The 26,979-nt window shown below is 40.3% G+C and overlaps 1 protein-coding gene across 2 annotated transcripts in view; it reads right to left on the bottom strand.

The window, feature by feature from the left end:
* Positions 1-26,320, bottom strand: part of arhgap21a (Rho GTPase activating protein 21a) — an 86,424-nt gene extending 60,104 nt beyond the window's left edge. Inside the window, exons 1-2 of one of the 2 annotated variants that reach the window (XM_081601488.1) lie at positions 25,894-26,320; positions 23,595-23,836 (exon numbers count right to left, since the gene is read on the bottom strand). In XM_081601488.1, coding sequence (XP_081457614.1) covers positions 23,595-23,669 — 75 coding nt within the window. In that variant the 5' untranslated portion in view covers positions 23,670-23,836; positions 25,894-26,320. Of the gene's footprint in view, positions 1-14,787; positions 15,553-23,594; positions 23,837-25,893 lie in introns of those variants that run through there. The other variant, XM_081601487.1, reaches the window with a different exon arrangement.
* Positions 26,321-26,979: the final 659 nt, after the last annotated feature.

Genomic DNA, 26,979 nt, shown 5'->3' with positions numbered 1-26,979 from the left:
GATAACAGTCAAACCCATATGTCTAAATCGACACAGAAATCGTTAACCAGACACATAATCAACAGACTTCTGCAACCATTTCAGTCCCTTAGGTCTAAATCCTACTAAATAAAAATAAAAAAACCTGCAGGTTGAATTAGACCCCGCAATGTGAGACATCGATAATAGGGGGGAAGAAGTGTTGAGATGAAAGACAGGAAACAGTCTCCAGGTAACAACAGTAAGCAAAACAGCCGGAGTAAGACAGAACAGCCAGGAAATCAATACAGCAAACTGTAATTATGTTCAGACAAAGACCAGCAACAGTCTGACTGCTCAACAACTGCAGGATGAATTTACTAAACGCATCTCCACAGACAACATAAAATACTCCAGCTTTTAATCAATCAATTCTATTCATGAATCACTAAAAGCAGCTCACTATATTACACTGAGTTGTAGCACTTAATTTCAACTATGTTTTGCACTAACTTCTAGTGCTGCAACTAAGGATTGTTTTAGATCAATTAATTAATCAGATTGGCAGATTCTGCAGATTTTCCTTTATGCTATTTTTGTACAATAATAGTAATACATTAAAAGATACAAATAAACAATCATTGATCATTTGTAGCAAATGTTGCATCTGCAGCTAAAAACACCTAACATCAACATGTCTTTCTGCTCGCCTTAACATCAGTATTGAGTATGGCTAATCCATTGATTATTATTTGGATTAACCAATTAATAATTGGGTAGGAAAAGATATGCAATTGAATTTTTTTCAGAATTGGACCAGGTGAATGTAAAACTATACCACTTGAGTACCTATGGCTAGAACAGATTTACAGACAAAGGGATTTTTTTATTATCTTAAATTCAAAATGTATTTATTTTTGTCCAGTTTCGGCTTAATTACATCTCTAAACATAAATCTTTCAGCAAATGTCATCGTTAACTTCAGTTAACAGTTAACCAGTTAGTAAATTAGTTGACAATAATATCAGTAATAGATTAATTACGATTAATCTAATTAATCTTTTCAGCCCTACCAACTTTCTTCAAGAAATGTTAATCTCCAAATTATCCACTGTGTCAACTTTATTCCCACTTTGATTAGGACACTAGAACACATCATAAGAAGATTCCTGGCTTATTTTATTCGAGCTATGCCATCTGGCCAACAATTCAACAGGGCTGAACGATATGGCTGAAAAACGTGTCACGATATAAACATTTTGTATCAGTCTATGTCGATAATTATTGATTAATTTTTGTTTTAAATCTCCAAAATACTGCCAAACCTTTGGCGTGACCTTTCTTGTTTTATCCACAGTTTTCACTTCACGCCATTGTTTTTTGTTTTTAAGCAGTTATGAGGCGGAACCTTAAAGTGCTGCAGCAGCTACTCAACACGTTGTTGCTAGGTAACCAAAGAGTGAGAAATTGTTGCTAGGTAACCAAAGAGTGAGTGAGGTAGTTAATACCATAAGCCTAGCTTAGCAAGTCGTCAGAGGTTGAGTAGTTAAAGTTTTTCCTCTGCCTACATCTCCCAGAATGCTGTGCAATTCTGGATCAGGCTTCAGTGAACTTATTGAATATTCTATCAGATGTATTACCTATTGATACTGATCATGTGTCAATCACGATAAATATCATTGATTTATTGTTCATTCCTACTATTAAGCTATAAGCTGAACTTAACTGTTGTAAACCATAAAGTCCATCTTCATTTTCAGACTGAACAAAATCCCAATGATGGAAACCGTTTCTAGTAAAAGTCTGTTAAAAGTCTCTGAGTGCAGAAGGGCCGGGGTGGTGCAGCGCTGTCCAAAACCGGTCTCTAAGGAGGGTGACGCAATACAAGGCGGGAGGAGATGCTGAGAGGAGAAGAGGCACAGATATGTTGACTATTCCAAACTCCGGCCCCCTCCACCTCCGCCGTGTCCACTGCAGCCCCACCCAGCGCTGAGGCCCATCTGGAGCGCCTCGTGACCCGGCTGATTAAAAGCAGTTGGTGAGATACGCCTACAGGAATGCAGAAGCCGCAGAAAGGGCCCTGAGTAAGTGTGTCCAACTCTCTGGCTGTGCGCGCCGACTCCGTTTACTCACATATATGTGGGCGTGCGACCACTGGTGCGTTTACATCGCATGTGGGTACAAAGTCACATGACCGCCAGCACCAATCGGCATCCTGAGTTGCGATGAACGAATCACTTTTCATTTTGAGGTTTTGTACTTTTCAGAGACATTTTCTGTCCTGTTTAAATCTATTTTGAAAGTTTAATTACTAAACACAAAAGTTTGCATATGTAATTAGAAACTATGAGAACGAAATGAAAAGATGAATGGACAATATTGCTGAAGTAAGCATAGTTTATGATGGATGGATGGATGGATGGATGGAAAACCTTCAGAAATCATGGAGGAATGCGGATCGTGGCTCCAACTCATCTTCTATGTAAGAATCCAAACCGTTTTCAGCCTCAGCGGCTTCCAGTCACTTATGTTTATTTTAAAATATTAAATACTAAAGGTCACTTTGAATTTATGCAGATAATTTTACAACAGAACGACTGTCAATAGACATGGAACAAAAAGTAAGGAGACACAGAAAGAACTGAAAGGAGGGAAACAAGGACAGAAGGAAACGAGTTTCCACACTCCTATATCTTGCAGGTTCTTCCGTTTCCCAAAACTCCATCTGTTTCTAATTCCAACTTACCTACCGACTTCCCTGGCTGCGTAGCGTATTCCTGGTTAAACACAAACCAGGCAAATCAGTGCATGACTAAAGAGCCCACAATGGATCTTTACTGCTTCCCTCCATCCAGCGGCTCCTCCACGCGGTTAATGCCAGACCCAACATGTGCTTAAGTGTGTAATTGAATAATGAAGAGATGAGAGACGAGGATGGAAACCACACGGCCAAGTCTCGCACCGAAACGCTGTCAGAGGAGCACAATGCGGTGAGGCCGGTATGGTTTGGTTTTAAAGTTGTGTTTTTACGAGTTGCGCGGCTGTAGAGCTGTCAGCGACACTTTCGTTACCTTTCACAACTAAATCCTGACTGCCATGCCTCCGTCTAGCAAAGTGGTTAGCAGTTTTTATGTCACAGAATGGTTTCCATGATTCACACATTATTTCTCATAATGAAGCATCGACTGTTTGGACACTGGCAGCTCGGGAAACTGGACCGTACAGTTTCACATACAGCTGATGGTTTTTGGCCCATATTAAATGGAAGAATGCAAAAGTGCATTATAATTTTACATAAGATACAATGGACTATGGAACCTGCAAAAACAATGACTGGTTCTCACATTGGTGCAGATCTCCTACTCTACATCATACAGATGTAGAGTATGATGTAGAGTACATCATACTCTACATCATGTAGAGTATGTAGAGTAGGATAGATACAATAGATTGTTTTTTTTATCTATTATTAGAAAAACAAAAACAAGAGAACAGGAAGTGAGCTTCAGACCAGGATCTATACACAGTGAGATGGATGGATGGATGGATGGATGGATGGATGGATGGATGGATGGATGGATGGATGGATGGATGGATGGATGTGTCAGGTTTTCCTCAGCACATTATGAATCAGCTGATGGAAACAGTAAATCCTTCTTTACGCCGTCGAGACATTTTCCTCTCACAGTTCATCGGGTCGCAGTACGAAGGAAAGCAGCCAAAACAGCCGCAGTCCTGACAATAATCCCAGAAACAGAACCCTTTTAATAAAAAATAACATTGCAAAACCAAATTCCACTGAAAATGTGCACAAAGAAATCATCTGGCGAATGGGTCAGAACTCAACAATCCAGGCCAGGACAGCCCCACCCCGGCCCAGCTGGAAGAAATAATGGACTCACACTCCTCTTCCCTCCCCATCTCTCTGCACTTCACATCTCACAACATAACATCTCTATCCCCTGACTTTTTCTAATTTACTCTGCTTTAATTTCCTCTGATGGTTTAGTAATCATTAGCTGGCAGCGCAGCAGCGAGGGTGTGACGGCTGTGTTCTCCGTCTCCACAGTAAACAGCCAGTCAGCTTGTGAGCCACTCGCTCTGGCATGCAGAAGGGGCCCTTTTAAAAAATGAAAACCAAAAGAAAAACACATGGATGCCATTTGTGAAAACGGGTTGTAAAACAACACGTAAACACAGAAATGTAAAGTTCTGCAGGAAAATGAACCTTTTGAGCAGAGTGTTTTCACCTCTGGCACTGTTAGGTTTGTTTGAGCTGCCATTCATCACCGGTAGCTGCGTTTCCATTACAAGTGTACTCAAAACGTTGTCTAAAAAACACAATTTCACAATTGCAATATTACCAGTAAATAAGAAACGTAATTGAAGATCATGTGAAAAAGTTTGTTTACGAGATAAGTCATGAAAAAAATTCAGTGCCATGATTGTCCAAACACTTCCTGTCATCTTCTTCGTCGTTTCCCCCAGTAGTAACATCCTGTTATTGATCACATGATTTGTGTGATGCTAACAGTGTTGTCACTGAAATTTTGTGAAATACACTGCCTTATACAACTTATTTGTGAACATCCATCCATCCATCCATTTTCTTAACATCCTTGTCCCTCAGTGGGGTCGGGAGGGTTGCTGGTGCTCATCTCCAGCTATCGTTTCGGGCGAGAGGCGGGGTTCACCCTGGACAGGTCGCCAGTCTGTTGCAGGGCAACACAGAGACACACAGGACACACAACCATGCACACACACACTCACACCTAGGGGCAATTTGGAGAGGCCAATTAACCTGACAGTCATGTTTTTGGACTGTGGGAGGAAACCGGAGTACCCGGAGAAAACCCACCATGCACAGGGAGAACATGCAAACTCCATGCAGAAAGACCCCAGAACCTTCTTGCTGCAAGGCAACAGCTCTACCAACTGCGCCACTGTGCAGCCCTTATTTGTGAACAAATAAGTTAATACGTTTGTTCACACAATAAGTCATTAAAAAACATGTCACATCATTATCGTCCAACCACTTCCTGTTGTCGTCTTTGTCATTTACGCCAGCAGTAACATCCAGTTGTCGATCACATGGTTCGTCTGACGCAAAATAAGTGTTGCCATTGCAATTTTGTGAAATACACTAACTTATTCAATTTATCCGTTCACAAGATAAGTTGTCAAAAAACATGTAGCATCATTATCCTACAACCACTTCTTATCTTCTTCGCCGTTTCTGTCAGTAGTAACATCCTGTTGTTGATCACATGACTCGTGTGATGTGAAAAAAATGTTTTGCAAAATGCACTAATATCGACACAGCCGAAAAACCGCTTCATCATAGCGCAAAAACTTTTTTTCCCAAAAACATGAGTTTTTCTGAAATTGGCGTGTTTCTATGAACTTCACTTTAGTCTCATTTTAGCTGCAAGTCAGCACTAGCAGCTGTGTTTCCATTACAAACGTGAACCAAACTTTGTCAATACTCTGCTAATGTCGGAAAACACAATTTTGCAATTACTAAATAAGAAACACAATTAAAAATCACGTGAATAAGTTTGTTCACGCGATAAGTCATTAAAAAACACACCACACCATCATCCTCCAACCACTTCCTGTCATCTTCTTCGTCATTTTCACCAGTAGTAACATGGTCACATGATTAACATACTAAAACCCACAACAACAAAAAAACAGACTAAAAACAATGTATTCTCATTAGGACAAGACTAAAAATAAAAATAAGATAATGGAATAGAAAATATTAAAACTATGCTGAATCAAATTTTAGATGCTTATGGCAACAGGAAAAAAACTGGTTTTATACTGCTAATATTTCCTAAAAGGCCCATGTTCTTCCTTTCTTTTTATGTGTTCACACTTCTTGTTTCCCCTTTTTAGAAACATTTCATACGAAAGCTACTAGAAGAGGAGGACACTGTGTCGTTCCCTGGTTTTACTGACTGACATGAGGACAGGTCAAGCGGTTTGTCCTCTGGAAGCAGCAGGGTGTGAGAGGATAGAGCGGCTGACCGACACACACCGGCGGTGTATAGATTGTCTGTCAGGACTCTGCAGAGGGATTATTCAACCCTCCAATCCTCTCCGTGCTCTCACTGTCATGCATGATGTAACCGCTCCTTTCTGTTTGAAACCTAGGAGCAGAACACAGAGGGGCGCTGAGGAAGAGGAGAAAATAATGTGGGATGATGGGAAATAACAAGCCAATATATGTTTTATTAGTAGTGTCAAGGAGGGGATAAGTAGATCAGGGAAAAAATACAGAGAAATTCCTGCTAACACAGCGCCACCCTCTGGCGACGTTCCCACCAGCTCCGTCTGCAATGCAGCAAAGAGAGCTGCATCTTTTCCAACCTTATTTTGTCAAGCGTGTTCAGCTGCATTTACTATCATTCCGTCACCAACGCGCCATCATTCCTCTGCGTTACCAAGGTTACAACTCCACGGACGAGTCTGGGCTTCTTGGTTTCGCTACGACCGACCACCTGAAAACCTGAAGAGATAAAGGCGGCGGCCGCAGTGTGTTTACTGCGGCGCCGTCGTGCACATATGTCACCAGGATTAAGTGGCTCTGCGTGGAGGGGGATGGGTGTTGTAGTGAAAGAGGCGTGAACAGAATGCTGATTCACAACAACGGTTCACCCACAATGCAGCGCTGCAGCAGAGATGATGCAGCAGCTAGATTCAGCACTCTGGGTTTAAAACATGACCTGTTTGTTACACTTTGATTTTTCTAAAAAAAAAAAAGGAATGTGTCACTAGGCCTGTCAAAATAACAAAGTTTGATGGGCGATTGTCAAAATGTTATTGCGATAAATTATAATATTGTTGTTTGGGGATGATTTTCAAGAAATATAATGGTAATATCATAATGTAAGAACATTCTCAAAGATATTTACAAAATGTAAATAAAATCCACAACAAGAAGTTTCAGATGTCAGATGCCAAATCTACCACACCTGCTGGTGTGGTAGATTTGGTTTGATTCGGGATGAAACATCGCAACATTTGTTACATTTTCAGCTGGTACAGTTCGCTTTCACACTGCACTGTGTCAAATGAACCAAACTCTTCCAAAACCTGCTTACCCTCCTGTACTTTCAACACACTATAACTTTCATCACTGGAAACTGTTGGGATCCAGATTCATTTTTAAAAATCTTTGAAATTCTCTGCTAAATTGCTCACCTCTGCATGCCAAATGCTTGAAGCTGAAAGTGAAGCTAATATTCTGATTGGTTTGTCTAATTTGAGCATTTTAGGATTAAAATTGGATCTGAAATGGTGAAAAAAAAAAAAAGAGTTTATTTTCAGAATTCAGAAGACTCTGTTTGACTGGGACCAAAGCTGCAACATTTGTTACATTTTCAGCTGGTGCGGTTCACTTTCACTCTACACTACAATCTAAACTAATTGAAAAACTTGTTGCAAATGTATTACACAATGTTCAGATTTTCTTAAGTAAAAAAAATTAAACCATGTATGCTGTTTCTCTCAAATCCCAGGCTCTGACACTTAGAATCTTAATATAATATTAGTCAGCACACTTAACCCAGGCTTTGTGTGCAATCATTAACCCGTCTCAGTGGGGGGCATCACTCTGGTTTAATGCTTCACTGCAGCAAAACGACTGATTCTACATTTATTGCACAAACCAGAATGTATGTCAGAAAGAATCATTTACAAACTCAACAAAATCACATTTTCTCTTTTGGCTGGAAGTTTTTCCTCTCTTATATTTCTGTTGCTTTAATACCAAGAACAGTGAAGAGTCTTGAACTAAACTTTCATGATAAGAAAATCATGCTGCAGATTTGGGTTAATGGGTAAGATACTTTAAATAGTCTGATGGTTTCTTAATATGTGTGTAAATGTTGTAAAATAAAGTTTGGTCTGACGTTCTGCAACCAGGTCAGACACAAAGCTCCAGAATTGCAAATAATTTTTTCCCTAATTTTGAGAATAAAGTCATAACATTACGAGAAAAAAGGAATATGACAATAAGGCGAAAATAATAAAAGAATAGTCATGATATTAACAAAATAAAGTCATAACATTAGAAGAACAAAGTAATAGAACAATAAAGTCGAAATAACACGGGAATAAAGTCGTAATATTACCACAAAAAAAAAAATCATAATATTACTACAAAATGTCAAAAATTACCAGAATAAAGTGATAATATTACCAAAAAGAAAACATAATGTTACCAGTCGTAATTATACAAGAATAAAGTCATAATATTCCAAGGGTAAAGCCATAATTATACGAGAATTGCCACAATGTTGCCACTATATTACCTGAATAAAGCGAAAATTATGCAAGAAGAAAATCATAATATTACGTGAATAAAGTTGTGTGACAATAACGTTGAGATAATTGGAGAAATTATAATATTACGAGAATAAAGTAGAAATAATTCTAGAATAAATCACAATTGTACAAGATTAAAAGTCATAATTAGAAAACAATAAAGTCAGTTAAATATTTCCACAGTTTAGTGGGCTGGTTTTTTAAATGCCCACAGACGACACAAAGCACAGAGTCGCTGGTCCTAAAGGTCACAGACAGCGATGGAGGCACAGCTCAGGAAATGTGATTTTACTGCAACACATACTGTCAACTGCAATATTTATGGTAAATATTACTTTGGTTGGATTTTCTAAATACTTTCAGCTAATATAAGGAATGTTCATCCTCTTGTGATCATAAAGAGATTTGCAATTTAATCCGCAAAATATCCCTGGAGAGATAAAATACACTTTTCTTATTACTCAAACAAATAAAGTGTGCAGATTGTCTGGAGCAAAAAACAAATACTTTACGACTTGACTGTGTTAATTATTTGTACCAAACTCAAATTGTATAGTTTTTTTTAACCAAGAAGGAACCCAGTTCATTGGTGACAAAAGCCCAACATTACAGGAAGCAGAGTACGGTACAGTGAACGACACCACTCACTGCTTTGAGATGCTAATAAATGTGGCAGCAGCAATAAAGGGTGGATGGAGAGAGAGGACAGAGGATAAGACACAATGCAGCGGCGAACCGACACAAGTCGACACTAAACCACAAAATCAATCTGCAGCTCATTGTCCCTCTGAGAGGAGGACGAAAAAATAGACGGCTGAACATATCAGTTTAATCTGAACATGAAAACTCCAGAGAAACGGAAATCAGTGATGCTTTAATATTTATATGAAACATTTTAACATAAACAGAAGGAATTAAAGCAGCGATTCCCAAAACTGGGATTGGAACGACTACAGATCCTAAAACACGGACGGACGGACGGACGGAAGGAAGGAAAGAAAGAAGGAAGGAAGCAAGGCAGCAAGGAAGGAAGGAAGGAAGCAAGGAAGGACAGACAGACAGAAATCAATTCTCGTCCTTTTTAAATGTAAAAACCCAAATTTTTAGAGGAAGCATTGAACTAACCGATCCCCTTTTTAAAATAAGAAACATTCATATAAAGGCTAGAGAAGAGAAGCGTCGTGTGTCAGGTGGACAGAACCGTTGTGTGTCAGGTGGACAGAACCGTGGACAGAACCGTCGTGTGTCGGGTGGACAGAACCGTCGTGTGTCGGGTGGACAGAACCGTCGTGTGTCAGGTGGACAGAACCGTCGTGTGTCGGGTGGACAGAACCGTCGTGTGTCGGGTGGACAGAACCGTCGTGTGTCGGGTGGACAGAATCGTCGTGTGTCGGGTGGACAGAACCGTCGTGTGTCGGGTGGACAGAACCGTCGTGTGTCGGGTGGACAGAACCGTCGTGTGTTGGGTGGACAGAACCGTCGTGTGTCGGGTGGACAGAATCGTCGTGTGTCGGGTGGACAGAATCGTCGTGTGTCGGGTGGACAGAACCGTCGTGTGGACAGAACCGTCGTGTGTCGGGTGGACAGAACCGTGGACAGAACCGTCGTGTGTCGGGTGGACAGAACCGTCGTGTGTCCATCAGTTTCCCCTCCCTGCTGGGTGTGTTTCCTCTCCTGTGGCAGGTCCAACCCCCACATGCCAGATCTCAGAGCAGAACGTCCAAACAAAGGAATGGACCCGCACACGGCGCTCTTCCTCCGCCCAGACGTCACCTCAGCCGACCCCCAGGAGACGGAGGGCAGGTGGGCCAATCAGATTCCCCGGGGTCTCCCCTGCCCCGGTGCAAGCAGTCCCTCCAATAATTGGTTTTCTCATCTATGAATTATTAATCCGTGTCGCTCTTTGAGGTTTGGGCCGGCTAACTCGCCCCCGGAGCCACCTTCTGTGTGTTCTTCACACGGAAATAACAATAAGAGTTTAAATTAAATAACGCTTCCATCATTTTTTAGTCTAGCTTTTGACAGATTCTTTGTATTTCAGACGGGTTAGTTAGTATTCCAGTTAAAAGGGAATATCACCAATTTCAAATATATGCAAAATTATGCAAAGCCTCTCTGACCCTCCTAGCTGCAGAATAAATGTTTATTTCAACGTAAAAAAATTATAAGCTGATTCTCATCTAAATATTTACTTAAATCATCAGAATAATCGATAAGTAATCAATTAATCAGATAAAAATAGGCACATTCTGCTGATTTTTTTATGCAAGTCTTTTTATACAGTATCAGAAATCTGCTGACCATTTTTATTTCCAACATTGGATTGTAAAAGGCTATCCCTTTAACCGGCTGAAGCTAAAACTTCCACTTAAAGAGTTTTTGGTTGAACATATTTACAAAAGCTTTTTCTTAAGTGTAAAATGTAAAAAAAAAAAAGTTACAGTTTAGGCTTAATTACTGCTCCGAGGATGTGATTTCTTTAGCAAATGGCCTTTTTTAGAGTCTGTGTACTCTTGTTAATTACTAAATTAGTTTAAAATTATTTCAAAAATCGATTAATCGATAATCGAAAAATCTGTACATATCAGAGCTTTGAAACATACTGGGACTGGAAATTGATGGATGCTTTTCAAAATAAACCCAATTAAATTTTTCTTTCAAGCTCAGGATAATCGCCTGATTCAGAATTACGGGTATTCTTGTCAGATGGGTTTATTATTAGAGCCTCCCAGTTGCTGGTGGCAGAGCAGTTGGATCCACAGCTTCTCTCCCTCAGTCTCACACCAGGTGTTGGCCTGTAAATATTTCATGAGGCCTCGGTGCCGTGCTGCTGGCGCACAGAGGCTGTTTTCAGCGGCTTTCTGGAAACAGAGGCCCATCAGTTCGACTTGCGACGCAAACAATTTTCAGCGCGGCTAAAATTAAATTAGGGGAAGGGGCGGCGGTGCGTTGCTCAACGCGGCGAGACCTCTTTACTCCTCACGTCGGACATTCCAGGGCGAAATTAAAAAGTGGAGAGACGGGAGGAAAAATGCATGAAACAATGAGCTGTCTGTGCGAGAGTCCAAGGGAAAAGCCAAGGAGGCATGTCAGAGATACGACACGCTTGTAAGGATGCCAAGCTGACTTCTGTCCACACAGACACAAACCATCAGACAAGATAACACGATAAAGAGCACTTTATGACAGACAGAAACCCATATCAGAGTCCCTAGATGTTAATACACTTACATCATTCTGTGAACACTGAACCGCTTTGATTCTGACTCGTCCTGCATCAATCAACTGTCCTAAAAAGTAGCAGGGAGGATGGACAACTACTCTAGTGTTCAGCTGAGTTTTCTATTTATGTTTGACACGCCAATGTTCTCTCAGAGCGAAAAGTCAAGCGTCAAAAATGAGAAATTTGTGGCCAGTTTTTTATTTGATTTTTGTTCTCAAAATCCAGCATGTCCCATTGCAAAAAGAAGCCTTTAATATCTGCTTTTGAAGTCTTGCTTTCTCTCGCTTTCTCGCAGCCTAAATGAACTGCTGCCATATCACAGAAAGCAGCTTCTTTTTCCTTTACATCCGTGCTTTGAAACTACAGCTTGCAAGCCACAAGCCACATATCAAATCCCAGCTAATCAACCAACTCATACCACATTATTGATCTCAAAGCGATTAAGAGGCGAGCAGAGAAATCAGAGTAAAGTTGGTCTCAACTTGCCTCTTTTTGAAGGACAATTTTGTTTACACAGATTCAATATCCATGTTTCTGTTGTAAGCAATAAATCAATCACACGATAAATTAAAACAAGCTTAATAATTTCCATTTGTGTGATTTTTTTGCTGTTTTCTACCAAAAATTGGATGACAAAAGTCTTCAGTTTGGTGCTTTGGTCTCAACTAAACATTTTTTGAAGGTCGATTTTGTTTTACAGAGACTTCATAATTCATTTTATTTGTTGTTTTGCTTATTTATCTTGAATATATAAAATATCTTCTAGTTCTGGTGTTCATTAGAAATTAAAGTTTATTCATCTTTATTCATTTTACTGGTATTGCCATTATATTACTTGAAAATGGTCTCAAAACAATAACATTACAGTTTCTAGCAAAAACGTCTGGAACAATTTATTGTTCCAGACAACATTTCTGGTTGCATTAAAAGTTGCGCAACATTTTAGATAACATTAGTACACCTAAATATTTATTACTTTATAGCAGCAGTGATGGTCAAAGTCAAAGTATTTTTAGTAAAAGGTAATCATGCGGTGAGAATCTCCTACTGGTTGGAAGTCGACAGAGTTTAACAAGGTTAGTCTTGCAGGTTGCCATAAGAAACTTGCTTCTATTGCTGTTCTTGACACATTAGCTCCTTGCAAATGAAGTAATTTACATTCTCTTCTCTGGTTTTCATCTTTAGAAACTATCTCAATACTGGTCTCCTTCCTCTGAGTCAACTTTTACCAGTTGTGGAGTTAAAAGCCCACCGGTAATTCTTAATGGAAGTTGTTCTGGACTAAAAAAAAAATCAAACTAAACAGGCCTTTAAACCACCTGAAGCTGCATGAGGCACTCCCAGTGGACGCACAGGGACACCCGGAGGTCAGCATGCCGAGCAATCCACGGTCTCCTGTTCCACACTTCTGAATGAGGGCTGGCTATTATTAGCCCAAATGTCAGGGATGCCTTTCCTGGAGAACTCCAGCCTCTCAAAAAAAGAGGTCAGGACATTGTGAACTCATATCGCGCCCATCAAATTCATTATTTTCCTGTCATACTGCTACATATTTCTGTAATGTCACATCTTACTCTTGTAGGATATAAAAGTGTCAGACTCAAACTGGTCCCAGTTCCTCTATATCTACTATTTTTGTACCCTTCCCAGCAGTCAATTGTGAAGAGAGCATGTTCTCCTGCGACAGAGATCTCCAAGCAACACAAAGGTTTTTGTACCTCAGTTTTATAAAAGGATAAAATATGAACTTTATAGGAGTTTAAACTGGAACGTGACTTAAAAACAACAAGAATGTTTTTGCTGCCCCTTTCCAAAACTTCATCTATAGTTCTGGGTTTTTCTAATGATTAAAACCCCAAAACTTGGGATTTTTCTATTTGGGTGCAACGATACCCAAAACTCATGTTGGTACACTGGAGTGTTTTCACACCTGATAGTCCGGGAGACTCGGTTTGATTGAAGACCAAAGTTGCAACATTTGTTACCTTTTCAGGTTGCTTTCACAATGTATTGTTTCAAATTAACCAAATTCTTTAAGAACATGTTCCCCTCCTCGCCTGTGGGGGCGCTGCACCAAGAACTACTGAAGGAAACGTCACAAAAAACCTCTGAAAAAGACAATGAGCGCAACTTCCATTTTCAGAAAATGTGAACAAAAATGGAGTTGCATCAGATTTTAGTGGCTGTAGGATTTCTCTTTTGTTTTGGTAAAAGACCATGAGCCATTTCTCCCGCTAGTGCTAGACTCTCGTGTTTGATTTGGTTGTCTTTACCCAGAATGCCCTGCGCTGTAGTCCACTTCCTGCTTTTGGAGCCGTCTCTGGTCCGCTTGCATGCATTAGAGCCACAACGGAATTTAATTAACCCAACAAAGACCAAAGTTTGTAAGCGTGCCAGGTCCCCGATTCTCACCCAATGGCCGCTGGAGATTCCCCCATGTAACCCTTTAAAGATTAGGAGGGCACTGATGTTTGGATAGATACAAAACTGAGACAATTTAAAGAAAAAAAAAACCCTGGACACGTACATCTTTTTCCCCATTTCATTCTTTTCATGGAAACTGATAGTAGGTTTGCAATTGATGATTATTTTAGCAATGGATTAATCGATTAATGATTTAATCTGACAAAAAATTGGGACATTCTCCAGATTTTTCATCAAATACATTAAAAGATGAAGATGAACAAATATTTCCTTTTTTAATTAGGAAAATTAACATTTTGTCTGAACCGAGTGAAGCTAAAACTGCCACTTGAGCTTCAGTTAAAACGTATTCACAGACAAAGGTGTTTTTATCTTAAATATTAAATGCATCTTTTCAAAGTTTTTAGCTTCATTACTGCTCTGAACATTTTTTTCAGTAAAGGGCCTTTTTTGAGGCTTAATATTATAGTTAATGATTAATTAATTGCTAAATTAGATGATTATTTCGATAATCATGATTAAGCACAATTAATCACAATTAATACGATTAATCCGATAAATTGTGATTAATCGGATTAATCGACACCTGATAATATACTAACATTTAACTCCTCGTCCTTTTCAGATGTCTCAGGAAGCCTGTTTATGTGTCCAACGCTGGGATTTTGTTGTTTTCTACGTCGTACAGACCTTCATCTTAGAGCCGCCTGCTCTTACAAAAGACGAGGAACGGCGACCTAAATCTACAAATTTAAACAAAATCTAAAACGTTCAACTGGAAATAGCGACAAACAACCAAACAAAGAGAAAAGACATCCTAAAAACTAAAAAACCCTTACAGAACTGACCTGATTGCTCCAGGCGCAGTACAGATCACAGATCAGGGTCCAGTTGTTTCTAATCATGCAGTCCAGAACTTTAAGATGTGACATTTGCTCTGAAAAAACACAAGCTGCTCGGACACCTGCCCCGTCAGCCGTCCGCGTTGGACCCCGCTGCTCCCGGAGGCTCCCTGCAGGCAGCGATGCTCCTCCGAAGGGGAGAGGAGGGAATTCAGCCGAACACACACCTCCACTCCCATCTGTGAGCCCAACGGGTAACCCGTCAGCTGTGGCCGACGGCCCAGCCACGCTTCATTAGCCGTGTGTTAATGACTCCGGCTGCTCTAGCCTGAGATAATCCCCCGAATTCAAAAGATAAAGAAAAACAGCTTTGTGGAAAAAAGGGGGGATTAATCAGCGAAAACCTGCAAGAGAGGCCAAATTTAGGCAGCAGGATCCAAACTGCAGAACAGCGAAGACGAAGAATGAGAGAAAACAGAGCAAGTTGCACTTTTTTCTGTCCTGTCCATGCTGGTGAGGCTCCCTCTCTCTGCTCAGCTCGTCGTGCCGCCCTGTGCTCGTCTCCGCAGCAGCACAATGAGATTCAGATCCATCCAGAAAACCGTCAATCAGGCCGCAATGCAGGACTCCTACAGGCTCCTCTCATGGTCCCAAACACGACTTAAACGGCAGAGTTTGTAAAATCAAACTTGTCCAGAGCAAAGAGGACTGCGCTACCTCCAACTCTGAATCTGACTTCTTTTGCTGCACTTTCATCGGCAGTGCAGGATGCTTTTTTCTTTTTTGCATTAGTCTGCAAAAAAATTACAGCAGGAGTCGAGCCTGCTGCTGCAGCCCCTGCTGCTGCAGCCCCCACTGCCGCAGCGCAGAGACTCCCGTAAAACTCACAACAACAAGCAAGATGAATCCATGTTTTTACCAGAGTATCTCAATCCAATCCGAAAATACTTGAAGGGAAATTAAATGTTGTCATAGCTCTTATCATCCGACTGATCTCCAGTAGCAGTCAGTCTCCCAACAAACCTAAAAAGGCCTCTTATTGAAGACTGTTGTTGTATGAATGCCAAAACATGCAGCTCAATTTCTGGACAGAAGTAATCCAATAAATGTGTCCTGGATGTTAACCGTAATATCAGTCGTTGGAAAGCTCTGCTAATCCACCTCATAGTTTGCTTTTGCTGCTTCTATTTAAATCTGTGTCTGGCCGTATGGTTAGAAACCCGGGCAGAGAGACATTGGAGTCTAGGATATGATTCTTGCCCATTAGGTTCAACGTAATTAGCTGAAATGTGAGGCCTTTAAAAACACTTACAACTGGATATTTCAATGGTTCAAATATACTTTAATTTGCACAGTGGAATCAGTCCCAGCACTATAAAAGAAGCTAACATCTACAGTCTTCCATATTGTCGCTCTTTTGGTTCGGCCAATCGGCACTAAGAGGAATAAATGGTGCTCCTTGATTGGTTGCTTTGCAAATTCTAGGCAATAGTGTCTCAACTGGCATTGAATCTAAATACTCTAAGATTCGTTTTAATGAAATATTTCAGATATACTCTGTGAACAGGCAAATTTTCCATTAATTATTTGGAGTTAACTTTCTCAGAAACCTTTGTGAAGATGTGAATCAAGTAAACTGGAAACCTGACCAGTGCCGTGCTAATTTGGGGTTAAAGAAGCCTATATTTGAGTTTAAATGAAATAAAATGTAATAACTGAACACTGTATGCTTACTGGCTTTGTTTTCTCATCATCTCAGGAAATATCATTGGTTTTTAGGCTTTTATAATGCTAATTCTAAACTAAATGATCATCTGCAAAGAGGAAATCCGGTCAACACTGAGACCAACAAACCATTTGCAACTTTAATGAATCAAACTTTCACCTGGAATTACTATTATGTTGTAACGTTTCTGTGCTTCAGGGACTCTGTGAGCTGTAATCTGGAGCGCTGTGCTCCGACTGTGTGAGAGCAACACAAGATCCATAAATCAGAATTGATTGGATTATATTTACTTTGCTGTGGGGGAAGGGGACACGTTTTACTTTCTGCTGGACGATCCCTGGTTGGTGATGAAACAACGGAGGGATGCTTCCTGCTGCATTATGTCACAGCGTTTTCCTAAACGGATGTCAATGATCAATGAAGACCTCATAATGTATTCATTTTCTTTTAATATAGCACTAAATGAATTGATTAGACATTAAGAGACAAATTTAATGTTCTGTTTTAACTAATACAACCCTTAAAATGTAGCTAAAGATCAATGCTTTGAGGGATATTAGAATATTTTTTGTGCAGGTGATTTACCACAGCGTCTTCCTTTGCATGTTAAAATGCCAGATAGCGCATAAAATGGCCAGTAAGAGTATATTATACTCTGAGTGCTGTGAGGAAATCTGGGTATGTGACTCCATTTAATGATATCTACCAAATGTTGGTGTGTCAGAAACATTTTTTGTTGGATTGGAGACACTAACCTGCTAACTTTCTGAAGAAACCACCGGTCAAACCGCATATGAGAACCAAAATCAATGGAAACAGTGAAGTTTTCAGAAACAACATATAGGTAAATTAAGTTATGCTAGAGGTCTGAGTGTTTTTACCTTGGTAATTTGCAGAAATATTAATATAAAATTGGGCTGCAAGTAACAATCATCTTAGCTATTGATTAATCAATTATTCTGATGATTAATTGGATAAAAAAAATACAGCAGATTTTTCATTTAATTTTTTTACAATGTTAGAAATACAAAAGGATGCATTTGCAACAGAGAAAAAAACTATTGTTTTTGTTTTATCAATAACTGGATAACAAAAAGCTGCTCAATTGGAGATTGATTTTCTTACAGAATCTGAACCAGGTGAAGCCAAAACTAAGCTATTTGATCTGTGGGTAGAAATTAGTTATAGGTTTTCTTAAGCTTAGATACAAAATGAATATTTTTTGGTAAATTTTTGGCTTAATTACTTATTTTATTAAGGCAGTGGCCTTTTTTTGAGTATGTAGGCTCCAGTTAACGATTAATCGATTACTACATTAGTCAAGGATTATTTAAATAATCAATTCATCATGATTAATCCTACTAATCTAGTTAGTAACTAGAGCTTTTAAAGAGAAACTGACTAAAATGGAAAATATCAGAGTTTCAAAGCAAACGATTAATTGATTACTAAATTAGTTAACGATTATTTCAATAATCGATTCATCACAATTAATCCTATTAATTGTTTCAGCCCTAGTTAGTATTTACAGTTTTTAAGAGAGAAACTGACAATTAATAAATTAGTTGATTATTTCAATAATTGTTTTATCAGAATTTGTCATGATTCATCATGATTAATCTGATTAATCGTTTCGGCCTAATCTGCAAACAAAGCCAAATGAAACGGCAATCCCTGGGTATGAAATTTGACTACAAAGTGGCACATTGAGCCAAAGTCAATAAAACACCAAACTGACTGAACATGCTTGTTTGAGGATGGGGAACGACCCGATCTATGGCAGCTGGATCTGTTCTTTGACTTCTCCACCATCCGTTAATGAAAATCCTCCTCAGTCTGACCACAATTGCTCCTTTCCACAGAAGATACTTTCAGGAAATGCGATTTCCTGCCAAGCAAGAAACCCAGACACCCACCACTGAGGGCCAAGATACGTTCCCGATAACACCGTGTTACGCAACTCTGCCTGAAAACCCCAGACTGTTATTTCACATGAGCCTGCCCTTGTTGTAAAGGGGATAATTTGTGCTAAATGACCTTTCAGGTGTCTATCCTCTTACTATCTGCCTGCTACTACACAGAGAATTGCATAATCTGTGGCTTATGAAGCCTGCAGGGAGTGGAGTGAGTTAGGAGGGAGAGGGAGTGCGAATACTGCCCAAGAGAAATGTGTAATGCAAACTAACGATGAGCAGCACCAAACCTTAAAGTCATAGATGGACCCAGATGATTGGCATGTTTTGACAGATCATCAGATTTAGATTTGAATTTCTGCCTGCGTCTTTCTCTTGAACACAGACAGAAGGACGGAGGCACCCAGGCAGCAGAAGCTGTGACATCGAGCCAAATGGCAACAAAGGGATACGAGTCGCCAGAAAGGGGGACATTTTTCCGGTTGTTGCACTCTCTGCAACAACCGACAATCACAAATCTGACAATCACTCTTCTATGCTTCTGACTGGAGAATTCAGCAACGGAAACTTCAATGGATTTTATTCTGATTTAATGACTCGGAACAGACAAAAGCACTGCATAACTGTAAAAAGGAAAGAGCAGTTTCCGTTTCAGGAAATTATAAGATTAGCTACCATAACTACGCAGATGATACACCTTTGTACTTAAAGAGGAACAATCCAGTCAATGTACAGCTTCAGTTATTACAACTGGAAACCAGAGATCAGGCCTGAAATCTGACCTGAACCTTTAGAGTCACATAAAGACAGTTACAAAGTCGGCCTTCTATCACCTGAAGAACATTTCCAAGATTAAAGGACTAATGTCTCAGCAAGATCCAAAGAAAATCATCCATGCATTTATCTTTAGTTGCATTGATTATTGCGCCAGTGTCTTCACAGGTTTGCAGCTGATCCAGAACGCTGCTGGTGGCGTTCTGACTAAAACCAGAAAGGTAGAGCACATCACCCCAGTTCTAAAGTCCCTAAACTGGCTCCCTGTAGCTCAGAAATACTGTTGTTTATAAATCACTGAGTGGTTTAGCACCACAAAAAGATCTGCTGTTGTTGTATCAACCTTGCATCAACCTTCCAGACCTCTTGGGTCTTCTGGTTCTGGTGCAGAAGTCCTGCACCAGAACCAGAACCAAACAGGGAGAAGCAGCATTCGGCTTCTATGCACCACAAATCTGGAGCAAACTTCCAGAAAACTGTAAAACAGTTGAATCACTGAATTCCTTCAAACCTAAACTAAAAATCCACCAGTTTAGAGTTGCTTTTGATTACTGATAAATGGAACATTGACCAACATATTTGGTGAGTATTGGTGATCGTTATTGATGATTTCTCAGTTGGGACTTTATATTTTATTTTTGAGTTTTTATGAATTGCGATTGCAAATTGCGAGTTTTTATGAATTGCGACTGGCCTGCGATAGATATCGCAGGAAATTCCAACATCGCTCCTCCCAACACCAATGGGATAAGGGTGTAGGGAGATAGACAGACGGACGATGTAAAGCATTTTGAACTACGTTGTTGCTGGAATGTTCTATACAAGTAACCATTGAATCCTGTATGAAACATGCACCCAGATGATTCAGTTCGACCTTTGCAGCGATGGCAGCTCTGGTCTAAATCTGGTGAGTCTTACAAGGCGCTCCATTTAAATCCAACACAACAGCCACTCTGTGTTTGCATGCTAAGACTACACCCAAGTCACGTCCTGTTCAGCGTCTGGTTTGGTTAACATAAGAGAGCCCTGACGTCCTGACCAAATGCAAATTTGTTTCTCAGATTCATGCAAATAAAAATACTTCTCTCTCTGCTCTGACTGATGAGCTGCCAAGGCTCTGAACGGTAATAAATGAGCTTATAATCCTCCTCTTGCCAGAAAAACTCCTGCAGTGACTGAACGGAACAGTGAAAGTATTAAAAATAAAAACGCACACCAAAAAAAGAGTCTCAGTTTGACACGTAGAAGTGGAAAAAGCTCTAATGGAAAAAAGAAAACACGGGACAAGCTAGCCACAGTCCCAGTCTCTGTCTCCAAAAGTGATGACCAACGCTCACATTTCCGCTTCGTGTTGCACCATTCAGGGGGAAAAGAGAGAGCAATGCCAGAGTGCCGACTCCATTTTTCCCTTAACATTCATCTTTCTATGGGCTAAATATAGGAGCGCTGAAGACACATGGGAATAGAGGACGGGTGAAAGGCAAGCATGTGGATCAGGAGGAAGAGGAAAGAAGAGCAGGGGGAGACACGGCCTAGAACATGGCTCTGAGGGCCTCATCCCCACCGACGGGAATGACTGAGGGAGGGAGGGAGGGAGGGAGGGATGGATGGATGGATGGATGGATGGATGGATGGATGGATGGATGGATGGATGGATGGATGGATGGATGGATGGATGGATGGATGGATGGATGGATGGATGGATGGATGGATGGATGGATGGATGGATATGAGCCGAAGCAAACACCTCATTTTTTCCAGCATATGATGGTAAAAATGCAGACAGAGTGAAAATGTAAATGAGATGATAACAAATGAGCTGCTCTTATTATAAAATATTTATCAGTCGGGTTCTTTACCCCTGAGACAGAACCAGCTGAGGGTCTCAGCTGGTTGGACCGACCCGGTTGGTTTAACCATGACAGCAGGTCGAACGAGGACAGGATTGTGAGCGACACACGGGGTGTTTTTCTCTTAATGATCAGAGCAGCTGGGCCTAAATTACCCCCATGCTGCTGCCATGCTCCGGCTCTGACAGGCGGGTGTGTCTGAGTCTGCTGCAGGGGCTGTTGTGGAGGAGAGACCCCCTGATTATCAAGTCAAGACGATGCAGATGAGGGCCCTCAGCTCTCATCATAGCCTCGAGGGACGGCGGTTAGAGCTGTAAATCTCGGGTTTGTCTTTCTCATTCTGGGCACTCAGCCATAAAATATTCACTAAGTTGTTTTTTTATCATCTGTATGTTCCAGAAACACAGGCATGATACCAACAGGAAATAACTGTTTGACATTGCTTTACTGTACTTTTAACACTGTAGCATACATAATTAGATTTTTTTTTTTTTAAATGTTGAAAAATTCTGCTGCATGACTCACATCGGCATGCTTAAAGCCTGAAGTGAAGCTATGTTCTGATTGATTCTTTTAATTTGACCACCTTGAGAAATTGTAGTTCATTCCTCATAAACTTAGCAATCAGGGACAAAAATCAAACATGGAGAACCAATATTTAGCTTTATACTTTCTACTTATGCTACCCAGATCAACTGGAACATGTTGAAGTGTAGTTTTTCTTTCTTTTGGTTTTGTTTAAATTTCTTTCCAATTCATGTAAAGCACATTGAACTGCCTTGCTGCTGAAAATGTGCAACTAAAATCGCAAATGTGCAAATAAAACTACATTACAATTACTCAAAATTCATAATGTAACACAATGATTTAGAAAAGAATGTGTTTAGTTCATACCAATCTTGAAATGAAAGTAGTTGGTTATTAATATTTGCTCTTTCAGCCTGTGTTGAAAGAGTGACTTTCTAAGAAAACAAACTGTTCACTTCAAACTGAATCATTAAAATAGTTGAATACGGAACAAAATATTTAGATAATTTTTTTGTCCATGTAGCCCAGCTCTATTTGAGAGGTAGTCCTTTAGTTACCCTGGACAGGTCGCCAGTCTGTCACAGGGCAACACAGAACAACCATACACACACACACACACACACACACACACACACACACACACACACACACACACACACACACCTAGGGACAATTTGGAGAGGCCAATTAACCTGACAGTCATGTTTTTTGACTGTGGGAGGAAACCGGAGTACCTGGGGAAAACCCACGCATGCACAGGGAGAACATGGAAACTCCATGCAGAAAGACCGGGGCCAGGAATTGAACCCAGAACCTTCTTGCTGCAAGGCAACAGCTCTACCAACTGTGGCACTGTGCAGCCCCTGCATTTGTTTTAAATTCATTGTGTAAATGCTTCAAAATCATAGGAATATTTTTATGGACAAAAGTAAGAAATTGTGTTTAATTTTTTTGATATAGACTGTCAGAAATCATCTTTGATCAGCTGGTACAGAGTCCTTTGTGGTGAAGGGAAATCGAGTTTTGAAACTGATTGATGTGCTTCGGATGTTTCTGCCTAACAGCTGGGAGTTTGAGAGGATGTGGTGGTTTTAGTTTTCCGCAGAGAGGCAGAGCAGAGTGTTGCTGTGGGAAGTATTTATTAGATTGCAGAGATGGATGCAAGGGGAAAGATTTCATGGAAGCTAAAAGCTACAAAACCACGCCTCGGTTAATGAGATTTCTCCAAAACGGCGCCACTAATACACTTTCAACAACGCTCTGGTCACTTCCATCAGACAATCACACATCACAACCAACCTCAGGAAAATCACTGAGTTACCGACTTCTGCTTTATTTATTTGCAGTTTGTAACTCTCTCTATCAGGATGCTGATAGGTTTATATCATCCATCCTCAGCTCGTTCTGACACAGTAAGAGGATTACAGGCACACACTGTTGCCATTTTCTGATGATGGATTAATCCGAAACATGCCGCCGGTGCAGAGCTGGCTCATAGTGATGATTATAATGATGTAACCGCTGGAGGAAGGAAAAAAAAAAAAACGGATGAGTTTGACAATGTGCCACTTTTTCAGAGTTTGGCACGCAGACCAACAAAGAGCCCAGTAACATCAGCAGCCCTGCAAGTATAAAACTCTCATTGTGCACTCAACCAGTTGTCAGAGGAAAGAGAGGGAAAAAATGAACCCAATCACCCCCAAACACTGGCAGATGTGCTGCAACACTTAGCTCACTCTCCCGGCGCTCGCTCCGACACTTCTCAGGCATGTCACAAGTTTTCTGCAAGAAAATACCTGCGAAAAGCAGCCCTCCTCATCCAGTCATCCAGTTCAGGTTACAAATCAGAACAAGCGACTCCTCAAGCAAGTGTTTTTCTGTTACAGAGCCGCCACTGTGTCTGAAATAGTCCACTTCGTGTCAAAGATCATTTACATTGTGATGCATTCAAAAAACAACAACAACAAACAGCGGCGGAGTCCAGCAGCGTCACACGAGAGCGTTGAAACCCCAGCTACCTACCTGACAGGTGGGAGTTACGGCTGAGTGTTTCCGCTCTTCAGTGTCCTTTGGGGAATCACTCCAACGCGCTGCCATCACTTATTCCAAACCACAAAGTGGGGAGAGGTCCTTCAGAGCCCACATTGACGTGAGGAGGATGAAGCCCCAAGAAAACAACAGAAAATAGAAAAAGAAGGGGGGGGAAATAAAAAGATCCTAATCCACACCGTCCACTTTCTTCATGTCGATCGGTGGCCGCAAATCTGCAGATTGACAACAGGCAGGAATCAGTCAAAGCTAACCTCAAACTGGATGTCAGTTTGTGCTAAGTGCAGACTGTTTCGTAAAGCATTTCTAAAATATTCAAAAGAAAATGCAGCTGAAATATCAAACCGCAATGCTACTTTATACGTATACCTTTATCTAACATTTGTAAAGCGGCCATTCATTTCTTAGAGCTGATTGGCTGAACCTCCAGATTTAAGGAAGACCATAGATGTTAGCTACTAGCTCAGTGCATTTAAAAGCTGCAGTTTGTAACTTTTTTTTTTTTAATAAAAGCATATATAAAATGTCACCATGTTTTGACAGTTTAATATGTGTCATAAAATCTGTGAAAATATTGATGTCCTCCAACTCTTACCAGAACTACTATTGACGTCTGAAGAAATGCACAGAGCCTGGTCAAAAACAACCAATCAGAGCCAGGAGTCGGGTCTGAGCGCTGTCAATCAACCTCATGTACGCACAGCTCAATGTGATAACGGTGGAAAAATAACTTACCGTTGGCCATGCTAGCTAGACTGAGCAGGCAGAAGCTGAAGTGGGGGAACAGTGAACACAAGCCTGTTTGACAACACTAAGACCCACCTCCTGGTTCTGATTGGTTGTTTCTAGATAGCACTGGGAGACGGCAGAGGAGCTGAATCTCTTCACAGATTACCTGTCTCATATTACACTGTTACTGTATATAAAATTTAATATTTTTTATAAAGTTGCGTACTGCAGCTTTAAGAGGTATGTCATATATTTTGATCAGCTGATTCGCACATGAGAAACCAATCATATCCAACTCTACAAGGATCTAAAAATAAATTGTTGTTTTGTCATGAGACAAGGTTGACTGATGAACCCGTCCACCAGGTCACGTCTGCATGTGCACTTCTAACCCAAAAGTTGCCAACTTTGTTGCCATGTTTAGCGACTTTTCAGGCAAAAGCAAAAAGATTTGTATCGACACAATATTGGACCAAACTTTTATATTGGTGCATTCAGAGTTGGACCCCAGACCACCATGGGTCCCCTAAGAGCACTAAACTAGCATGATAAAAAAAAACATTTAAAATAGCATTGAACAAAATGTTGTTAAACATGGAAAACAATTTTTTTTATTATTTTTCTAGTTGTTACACAAATAATAAGTTGATTTCTTCCTGCTGTTGGTTGCTGCCACTGCTGGGGAAATATCAAACTTATTAACTTGTTTACTGGAAATGTGGCATTTATCTGTAGATTTTACTTTCAAATAAATGAAATGACATGGCACGCTTAAATACCACACTGCATTTCAAAATCTTTTAGTTTTCTGCTTCTGTAAGGTTAAATAAAAATCAACACCCATAACAACACTGACATATTGTAAGCTAATTACAAATTATGCTAACGATAATAGGCATGTTAGTTTAGAAATGATAAATAATCTGGTGTTCACATGTTGGTATGGGGGGCCCCCAATGAAAATCTGCTTAGGGCCCCAAAAAGTCTTGGGCCAGCCCTGGTTGCATCCCCAAAATATAATATTTTTATTAGCATTTAATACAATATTGAATACTCTACACAGATAAGTGAATTTGTGGGATTTTCTTTTATTAATTTAACTACCTTTGAAAACAATTTCTGTTTTATTTTCCTGCTAAAGTGATGATAGAGGGGCGCGATGGCAGGTGCACAGGATGTTTTTATTTAATTTGTGAATAATTTCAAAATAAAAATGCCCGTCAGGTAAAATGTTTTTGAAAACATGCGGAACAGGGCCGTAAATGTCGATTTAAAGGGAAAGTCGTGATTCTCTATGAGAGGAAAGTGAACAAACAAGGACAGCACGAAAACAGCCATTATAATTCAAACCACAACCACGGGATGCAAAACCCAGCTTCCTGAAATAGCAACCAAGCAGCTGTTAGGATCCTTATTATTAATATTATTTTTGTTTTAACCGATGCTTCAATTAATCTACATCTCAATGGAGCAGCTATGTTCATAGCTGAGGAAAAAATACAAGGACAGACAGGTTGTTGTTATAACTGGGAGCAAAACCTACCTGTTACAAATCATGAATAACAGAGTGAAAAAAACACGATATCCATGGTTGTGATGAGAGTAAAGCTGTTCCCAGATCCCTCCGTCAATCCACGGATGGGTTAAAAGGGCTGTCAGGAGATTACAAAGCGGGATATTCAGTCTCTTTTCAGCGGCACACTGACTGACCGCTGCTGCCGCTCGCTACCTGTTAGGAAAAACAGGCTGGAAAAAACACGGTAAACGCCCCTCACTAAGCATTTCTCCGCGAAAGGGGCGCCGAGAAAATGTAACCAGTGGTCCTCATTCATGTCCGTCCATTTGAGAAATCCAATTCGAGGCAAAAAATCACCCCCTCCCGAAGAAAAATTGAGACAAAAAGTACTCCTCCGTCCTCCCGTTTGGCGGCGCGACAATCTGAACTACCAACTGACGAATCTCCCGACCCGGCTACAGCTCCGCCCCCTTTCTACTTGCCTCCTGGCAGCACGCTGTCCAATCAGAGGGCGGGTTTAAATTTGGAATTGAGAAGCGGACCAATGGGAGAAGTTCTTACATAACGGATTCAGTAAAGGGTGGAAGCTGGTTTATTCTGGTCGCCAGCTGAAAATCACTGCTTTACATTGTTTACGTTGGTGCTGGGGCCAAAACATGCGGTTTTAGCACACATTGCATTTTTTTATGCATTGAAAAATATTACCTCAGACAAATATACTATTGGTTTTAAAAAGTACTTTTTATATATGCATTATTGTTTCTGTATTCATGCATTTCTGCACTAAAAACAGAAAAGTCCCCTACTGAATTTACGAAATTACAATGGCTATGCAGTGTTTTGGGAAAGTAAATGTAGCTTTTGAACATTTTCATACTTCTGCATCATGTTGACACCACTATTCATTTGGAAGACAGCAGTATGCAGTGTTTTGTTCCAAATATACCATTTCATTGGATACACCAACACAAAGCAGTGATAAATTTAGAATGTAAAAAGTACAAATGCTGTATTATATTTTGGGCATGCTTTTCTTCAGAGGGGACAGCAAAGTTTTCTGACCTGAGATAGATGGATTGTGCTAAATACACAGCAGTTCTGGACGAAAACTCT

This window comes from Poecilia reticulata, chromosome 20 (genome assembly GCF_904066995.2).
Source record: "Poecilia reticulata chromosome 20, P_reticulata-male-v2, whole genome shotgun sequence".
Classification (NCBI taxonomy): domain Eukaryota; kingdom Metazoa; phylum Chordata; class Actinopteri; order Cyprinodontiformes; family Poeciliidae; genus Poecilia; species Poecilia reticulata.
This window is presented reverse-complemented; position numbering and strand designations above follow the sequence as displayed.